At 33.3% G+C, this 9,631-nt stretch overlaps 1 protein-coding gene across 1 annotated transcript in view; it reads right to left on the reverse strand.

Moving 5' to 3' along the window:
* Nucleotides 1-3,293: 3,293 nt before the first annotated feature.
* The window catches only part of LOC120348919 (solute carrier family 2, facilitated glucose transporter member 5-like), a 24,732-nt gene continuing 18,394 nt past the window's right edge, over nt 3,294-9,631 (reverse strand). Inside the window, exon 8 of the mRNA XM_039441137.1 lies at nt 3,294-3,310. Coding sequence (XP_039297071.1) covers nt 3,294-3,310 — 17 coding nt within the window. The remainder of the gene's footprint in view (nt 3,311-9,631) is intronic.

Consider the following 9,631-nt stretch of genomic DNA (forward strand, 5'->3'; position numbering starts at 1 on the left):
AACCAACCAAACATTTGAAAATTTTTTTTACCAAAAGAACACAAAGTTTTAAACACTTAAGTTACGTGTGTTGTTTCAAATTATTGTCCAGTTTTTTCAAGTTTTATTTTACAAATTTAATTGATGATAAAGTGTTTCAGTGTGTGTGTGAAATCGAAAATGAGTGTCAAACTTTTAAAGGAATAATTGGATCATTTATCATCAACCACTGGGGAATATATTTTTCTTTTTTAAAGTTTACTAATTTGTTTTGAATATAGATTGTTTAATTTTAGTACAAACATATTTTTACATCGAACAGTATAAATATTTACAGTATTAGTAACTCTAAGTATTTGAACCAATTTTGGTTTGATTTTTAATCATATTTTAAATCCTGATATTTTATTTTTTTTACCAATTTTTCGTACGATTTTGCGTTGAGGTCTCTCTTTCTCTATTCGCTTATTTTAAAGTATTCTTTTACTACTATTCTCTATATATTCTCTCCATTTTTTATATAGTGTTTCAATCTACAATAAATCTTTACATTGAACTGTTCCTATGCATAATACTATCTCTAGTGGAAATATTTGAAGTTTATCTTATAACCCCGCAATTTGAAGTATTTTTTGTATTGTATAACATAATTTTCCGATCTGTATTTTTACTGTATTTGAAGTAGATTCAATCTTGAAGTATTCAATTTTTTAATAATATTTTTAAAATCTGTACCAATTATTTATTTTTGCGAAGTATTTATATTCAAATAGCTTTGATCTTATCCCCGTCTATCATTCATAGCTCTGAACTAAAATATCATTCTAAAAACTAAGTACTATCATTATCTGAACTAAGCTATAATTCAATAGCTCTAAACTTACCCCCTGTCTATCATTTTTATAACTCCTGTATTAACTATTTTTGTACCAGAATCTCTATATTTATTTCGATCACATTCTGTATTGTTTTCCATCTATTTTTTCAAACTTTTCAAAATATTGTATTTCTATTTTTTTTTTTACATACTGTTCGATTATTGTTTTAAATATTCCAAAAACAATCTTACAACCAGAACAAATTAGTATTAAATAGTACAGTATTAAATCTTCGTTTTATCTTGTCAAATTTTCCCCGAAACTGTAATTTTTTATCATTTTGTGAGTTAATTAATTGAAGTTTCAAGATGAAAATGAAGTTTAAGTCGATGAGTTTGATTGAAATCACCATTTCTAGGACGGTTTCTCTGCTCAAGTAAGTGGAATATTTTGATAATTTGATTGCATGGTATGTAATGTTGTGGTTTTTCTCCATATTTGAAAGAATAAAAGAATATTTGAAAGAATATTTTAAAATATAGTGGTATACAACGTCTTATTCTTTCTTATTTAATAGTAATTTTAGGAAATTTCATTTGATGATGTCTGTAGTTAGAGAGCTCCGCCCATTGTGGGCGTGTCTTGTCTCGGCCAATGACAGCATTTCACATTGAGAGGCCATTCATCTACGAATATTGTATTCCTTCATTCACACTATACTATCTCACTATCTCCCTTTCCCTGAACTCTATTAAGGTTAAATAAAGGCAGAAATTCAATTCCCTTATATTCTCTCTTTCTCTCTTGGTAGAGAGTTACTGGGAAGTATATTTTTAATATTGTTTCCGAAGAATGGACATTGATATGTCCAAAGCTCCGCCAATTTATGTAGATGCATAACAATATGATTATTATCTATAGTTATTATATTACAAATTGCTTTTTCATATCATATACAGTTCAATAATTATTTTCTTAGTCTATATTATGTAAATTAATCTATAATTTTGCTGTATTGTAAGCTATTGTATATAAGTGTATAAGCCAGTATATATTGTAATCTACGTAAATAAAGTACTCAATCAATCAATCAACTATAGACAATTTCTAGTATTTTTATTCAAAATAAAATATTTTCCTGATCCAATTATACATTTTGATTCTTCTCTTAGTTCCTTATATATCTACAGAGAGTACACAATATTTGGCAGCGGTTCTGAGTTGGACAATGATAGAGCTATCTGCTTTGTGGAATGATAGACAAGGATAGCAACACCAATTTTGATCGAATACTGCCATTATAACGTGGGCCTCACTTTAGCAATTGGTGTTTATCAATATGGTACAGTATCAACACAATATGATACAGTATCATCTCAACTTGATACTCAACACCATAAATTGATACAGAACAGGATAGAGCTATCTGCTTTGTCGAGTGATAGACAAGGATAGCAACACCAATGTTAATCAAATACTGTCATTGAAACGTGGACCACACTATAGCAATTATGGTGAGGTCCACGTTATAATGGCAGTGGATAAAGATAGGAGAATAGCGATGCCGATTCTCTGCATTAATTATATTTCTACACTGTCAAAAACATAATTGGCATCGTTGTGGACCTAGAAAATGATAGTACCACCGGCTTTGTTGAATGATAGACGATGATAGCAAAACCAAAGTGGATCAAATACTGCCATTATAACGTGGACCTCACTATAGATCAAGAACAACCACAACATGATACAGTATCATCTAAACTTGATATACTACACCACAATTTTATACAAAACATAATAGAGCTATCTGCTTTGTGGAATGATAGACAAGGATAGCAACACCAATGTTAATCAAATACTGTCATTATAACGAGGGCCTCACTACAGAACAAGAACAACCACAACATGATACAGTATCATCTAAACTTTATACACAACACAATAATTTGATACAGCACAGGATAGAGCTATCTGCTTTGTGGAATGATAGACAAGGATAGCAACACCAATGTTAATCCAATACTGCTATTATAACTTGGACCTCACTATAGCAATTAGTGTTCGATATACCGACAATATGATACAGTATCAACACAATATGATACAGTATCATCTCAACTTGATACACAACACCATAATTTGATACAAAACAGGATAGAGCTATCTGCTTTGTGGAATGATAGACAAGGATAGCAACACCAATGTTGATCAGGTGCTGTCATTATAACGTGGACATCACTTTAGTTGGTATGTTGAAAATTTGCTATCTACTTCTACTACGTATTGTCTCTCCATAAAAACCAGTCGAAAATTCTCAAATTAGAAACAAATTTTTTATTCCCAATCAAAATTTTCCGTTCATAGTTTATCAGTAGCATGAAATTGCTTACATACTTTGCGCATGTTATGTGTCAATTTCCCATAAAAAAATTACTAAAATTGATTGAGAAATATCGGTTTTTTATTGTCCCGTTCTCTAATTAATCTCAGCATTCAGGTCTCAATCAAACCTGTAGCATAGAGAAACAATAGCATAAGTAGATATCCCATGGTATAGGGCGTTTATGTCGCAACTTTTACTGTTATCTCAAGCCGATTACTGCCGATTATTGTCAATTTTTACTGTTTTGACCGGGTAAGAGTGTATGAACGGCACAATATGAGAGACTACCACCGTTGGCTTGAGATAACAGTAAAAGTTACGACATTTACTGCCTATACCATGGGATATCTACTCATGCTATTGTTTCTGTATGCCTGTAGTTAGATGAAGATTTGAATTTTAAATTTATGTCTTACAGTCATTGTTCTATAGTGAGGTCCACGTTATAATGACAGTATTTGATTAATATTGGTGTTGCTATCCTTGTCTATCATTCCACAAAGCAGATAGCGATATCCTGTTTTGTATCAAATCATGGTGTTGTGTATCAATATGAGATGATACTGTATCATATTGTGTTAATACTGTATCATGTTGTGGTTTTTCTTGTTCTATAGTGAGGTCCACGTTATAATGGCAGTGTTTGATTAACATTGGTGTTGCTATCCTTGCCTATCATTCAACAAAGCTGATAGCTCTATCCTGTTCTGTATCAAATTATGGTGTTGTGTATCAAGTTGATATGATACTGTATCATATTATCAAATACTAATTGCTATAGTAAGGTCCACGTTATAATGGCAGTGTTTGGTTAGCAATGGCATTGCTATCCTTGTCTATCATTCAACGAAGCAGATAGCGCTATACTGTTCTGTATCGAATTATGGTGTTGTGTATCAAGTTGAGATGATAGTGTATCATATTGTCGAACACTAATTGCTATAGTGAGGTCCACGTTATAATGGCAGTGTTTGATTAGCAATGGTATTCTATCCTATTGCATCCAACAAAGCTGATAGCGCTATCTCTTTCTCGCTTTGCTGTGTTGCCAGGTCGCATTCATAGTTGAAACGCACTTGAAATGTTGTAACATTTTCAACAATGTAGAATTAATAATTAATTAACAAAATATCTCATCTTAATTATGAAAATTCATTATGAAATTATTGAAAAATATTATATCTTGTTCGATAAAATATAATTGATCATTTTAAACGTGAATGAACAGTTAATATTACATCAATAAACCTGTATCAGCTACCGTCTATAGAAGGCATTGACAAGACAGAGGATCGGCAACGTTGTTCTCCTATCTTTCTACACTGCCATTATAACGTGGACCACACTCTAGTAAACCAGTGTTTTGAACCACATATTAAGTAAATATGACCTCTCACCGTTTCTATTAATACACCATCAATATTTTATCTTAATCTTGAGTGAGTTTCTCTCTCGTACTCTCTCTATCTATCACTCTCTCTCATAATCTATCTATCCCCCTCTCCCTCACACTCTCACTCTCACTCACTCTCTCTCGCTCTCAAACACTCATTCCCTCACGATTTCTCTCTCTCTCTCTCTTGCGTCATAACAAAGCATTTATTGAATGGGACGCATTGATGCTATTTATGGGTATTACTGACAGATGTGTCTATAGGCAATAACTGATATAGTGAGGTCCACGTTATAATGGCAGTGGAGAAAGATAGGAGAACAACGTTGCAGAACCTCTGTCTTGTTAATGCCTCCTATAGACGGTAGCTGATACAGGTTTATTGATGTAATATTAACTGTTCATTCTCCTTCAAAATAATCGATATTATATTTTATTAAGCAAGAAGTTATATTTTTCAACAAGTCCATAATGAATTTTCATAATTGAGTTGAAATATTTTGTTAATTAATTAGTAATTCTACATTATTAAAAGTCGATCTGGCAACAGAGCAAAGCGAGAAAGAGATAGCGCTATCCGCTTTGTTGAATGATAGACAAGGATAGTAACACCATTGCTAATCAAACACTGCCATTACAACGTGGACCTCACTATAGAACAAGAACGGGACCGCTCAAACTGGGCTGGCGACAAAGTGGGCTGATGACAAACTGGGCTGGTTTTCCAGCCCAGTTTGTCGTTGCATGGACGGCCAAACTGGCACTCTAAGGAATTCAGCCCAGTTTGACTGCGTGCAACTTTGTCGGTAGCCCACTTTGTCGTCAGCCAAGTTTGTCGTCAGCCCACTTTGTCGTCAGCCAGTTTGTCATCGTCCCACAAGAACAACCGCAATATGATACAGTATCATCTCAACGTGATACACAACACCATAATTTGATACAGAACAGGATAGAGCTATCGAGTTTGTGGAATGATAGACAAGGATAGCAATACCATTGCTAATCAAATACTGTCATTATAACGTGTACATCACTCACTATAGTTTGAAGTTATCTCGTTATAGCACGTGGTTTATAGCTAATATATTCATGTCAATTTCATGCTGATAAATAAAATAAATAAATTTTGTGAATGAATTTGATTAGGTTTATAATTGGCACTAAAGCTGAGTGATTGCACTAATAAATTATGATCGACGTTAATTATTTGGCTTCTTTGTTGCAATCGGAGATTATAAATACATAAATAAATTTTTGGAACTCCATATTTAGATACAATGGAACTAGACTTGATAAGACGTTGGCCCAAGATTGTTGATAAACAAAAAATATGATTTATTTTAAATCTCATTTTATTAGACATTAATAATTATCATTGAACGAAAATCCAAATTAAATGCTGTAAATCACCCCGAAGACTTCTGCTATTTTTATTTTAGTTTGATGATAATTATTCATTGATTAGCATTTGAATAAATGCAATTTCTCGTTAATTTCCATAAGTAGACAGTAATCATTTCATTTAACGGTTACAAGTTAAAATAATCTATCTATCTATATAAATAAAAATCGAGCCTCAAATTTCGACATTCAATAACTTTTTACTTTCCTTGCCCTATTACCATAGGTAAGGAAAGTATTGCTTTCCAAAAAAAATTAAGATACCCTAATTTCATGTTTTCTATACGTTTCAAGGTCCCCTGAGTCCAAAAACATTATTTTTGGGTGTTGGTCTGTGTGTGTGTGTGTGTGTGTGTGTGTGTGTCTGTGTGTGTCTGTGAACACGATAACTCCATTCCTAATTAACCGAATGACATGGAATTTTAAACTTAAGGTCCTTATACCATGAGGATCCGACAATAAGAAATTCAATAAAAACTCAATTCAAAATGGCGGATGATGGCTAAAAAACCATGTTTTTCACGGTTTTCTCGAAAACGGCTCTAACGATTTTCTTCAAATTTATACCATGGATAGCTATTTATAAGCCCTATCAACTGACATGTGTCTCATCTCTGGGAAAATTGCAGGAGCTCCGTAATATTCCTGAGAAGAATGAATTTTGTTAAATTTCTATCACGATTTTCTCAAAAATGACTTGACCGATTTTTTTTCAAATTCATATCCTGTATAGTTATTCATCAGCTCTATTAACTGGCATGAGTCTCCTCCCTGGGAAACTAACAGGGGGTCCACCCCATCCCTGAGAAATTTACTTTGTAACCTCCTTCTCGTGCGTGAGGTAGGTAGGTAGAGCAGTTTATTCAAAAGAACACATGTCGATATTTTATTTGTAGAACAGCTGTTTTGACAACTTTTAAAAAATCCTCAAATTTCATAATTTTCAAAGGAAAAAGTACTCTGAAAACAATAACAATTATAGTATAATCGTAGTTTTAATAAAATTATTTAGCCGCCAATCGGCATAATGTTATTCCCCTAGATTATCCTCGTTTAAGAATGAGGCTTATAGATCAATGAGCAAGGAAAGTTGTGTGAGTGTACCACACCAGATTTTTATGTTTGCACCGAATTTGATGATTTTTGTTTAGTTGTGTTTGTTATTGTCATACATGACATCAAAACTATTCAAACATTATTTGTCTGTAATTTCCATTTTAGGACCGTTTGAGCTATAGTCAATGTAAGGTGCTCTTGATTAGTATTCTGTTGGTGATACTACACCAGACAAGAAGAAGGAATAGGAGAATGAGAAGAAATAGAAGAAGAATAACAAAAGATAACAGGAGGAGAATAAAATATTGTTGCCTTGAAAATTTCACTATCAGTAATTTTGCTACTATCTTTAGATCTTTTAGTACCGTCACCTCTCCTTCCTCTTCTTCCTTGTTCTTTCTCTCCTCCACTCCTCCTCCTTCTTCTTCTTCTTCTTCTTCTTCTCCCTCTCCTTCTTCCTTCTTCTTCTGCTTCTTCTTCTTCTTTTTTTCTTTTCTTTCTTGTCTTTTCTTCTTCTTCTCCTTCCTCATTTTCTTCTTCTTCTTCTTTCTGTCTCTTCTTCTCTTCTTCTTCTTCTTCTTCTCTCCTTCTTCATTTTCTTCTTATTCTTCTACTTCTTCTTCCTCTTCCTCCTAGCCTACCACAACTTGACCATGTTGTTCTGTCGCTGAAAAAAAAACGTTTTTGTCACTTCCGTATTGTAATCAATAATCTTTCAACGTACTTTATATTCCAGTAATGATTGTCAATTATTGTCAATTAGGATTTCGCGGTCTTTGACATTACTGTGAATTCTATAGTGAGGTCCACGTTATAATGGCAGTATTTGATTAACATTGGTATTGCTATTCTTGTCTATCATTCCACAGAGCAGATAACTCTAACCTGTTTTGTATCAAATTATGGTGTTGTGTATCAAGTTGAGATGATACTGTATCATATTGTGTTGATACTGTAACATGTTGTGATTGTTCTTGTTCTATAGTGAGGTACACGTTATAATGGCAGTATTTGTTAACAGTGGTGTTGCTATCCTTGTCTATCATTCCACAAAGCAGATAGCTCTATCCTGTTCTGTATCAAATTATGGTGTTGTTGTGTATCAAGTTGAGATAATAATGTGTCATATTGTGTTGATACTGTAACATGTTGTGATTGTTCTTGTTCTATAGTGAGGTCCACGTTATAATGGCAGTATTTGTTAACAGTGGTGTTGCTATCCTTGTCTATCATTCCACAAAGCAGATGGCTCTATCCTGTTTTGTATCAAATTATGGTGTTGTGTATCAAGTTGAAATGATACTGTATCATATTGTCGAACACTAATTGCTACAGTGAGGTCCACGTTATAATGGCAGTGTTTGATTAACATTGGTGTTGCTATCCTTGTCTATCATTCCACAAAGCAGATAGCGATATCCTGTTTTGTATCAAATTATGGTGTTGTGTATCAAATTGATATGATACGGTATCATATTATCGAACACTAATTTATTGCTATAGTGAGGTCCACGTTTTATAATGGCAGTATTTGATCAACATTGGTGTTGCTATCCTTGTCTATCATTCCAAAAAGCAGATAGCGATATCCTTTTCTAGCTCCTCAATTTTGCCAGATAGTTCTTCATAAGTGTAGAAATATAATTAATTTACAAAATAAGAATAAAGAGAGAGGAATATGAGTTGATGGCCAGGAAAGGAAGGGGAAGAATAGCCACGCCCTCCAGTTCCACATCTCGCTTCTGATTGGTCGAGACGATTCGAAACGACCAGTTCTCAGTTCATCCACTAGATAGCAGCTGATACTGGTTTCAAATCCACTTTATAAAGTCTAGAATCGTGAAGGATTTAAAATAGGCCTATAACCATCCTCGGTAAATCAAGAATCTATATGCAAAATGTGAAGTTAATGAGTTGAGTAGTTGAGACGTGATGATGCGTCATTCGTGAATTTCCTATCCCCTACCTGTAGAAGCCAGTTCTTTCCTTTATTATAGTTGGTATATATAAAATCATTGCTGCCCTATAAATAAATGAATGGTCACAGTTTTTAAGTGAATCCACCTTTAGTTATTCTTGATTAGTGTTTTTTGAACTTGGTATAGCAGTTGAAAATAGTAATGAAATTAATTATTGTATAAACCAAAACAGTTACAGTCAATGATGCTTGACCGATATAAACAGATTGGTGGAAGTTTTAGAGGTTTGGTGTCTTGGAATAGTTAGTTATCCGAATAATTATTGTCACACCGAAAACAATAATTAGGCATTTTTTCCTTCCTGTGCTCTTTTTCTTTTTCTTCCTCTTCTCCTTCTCATTCTTATTGAACAACAATTTCTTCCGGTGTTGTTGTTGTTGTGTTCGTCGCCTTCTTCTTCTTCTTCTTCTTCTTCTCTTCTTCTTCTTCTCTTCTTCTTCTTCTTCTCTCTTCTTCTTCTTCTTCGTCTTCTTCTTCTTCTTCTTCTCTTCTTCTTCTTCTTCTTCTCTTCTTATTCTTCTTCTTCTTCTCTTCTTCTTCTCTTCTTCTTCTTCTTCGTCTTCTTCTTCTTCTTCGTCTTCTTCTTCTTCTTCTTCTTCTTCTTCTTCTTCGTCTTCTT

The sequence above is a fragment of the Nilaparvata lugens genome, chromosome 14 (assembly GCF_014356525.2).
Source record: "Nilaparvata lugens isolate BPH chromosome 14, ASM1435652v1, whole genome shotgun sequence".
In the NCBI taxonomy this organism is placed as follows: Eukaryota; Metazoa; Arthropoda; class Insecta; order Hemiptera; family Delphacidae; genus Nilaparvata; species Nilaparvata lugens.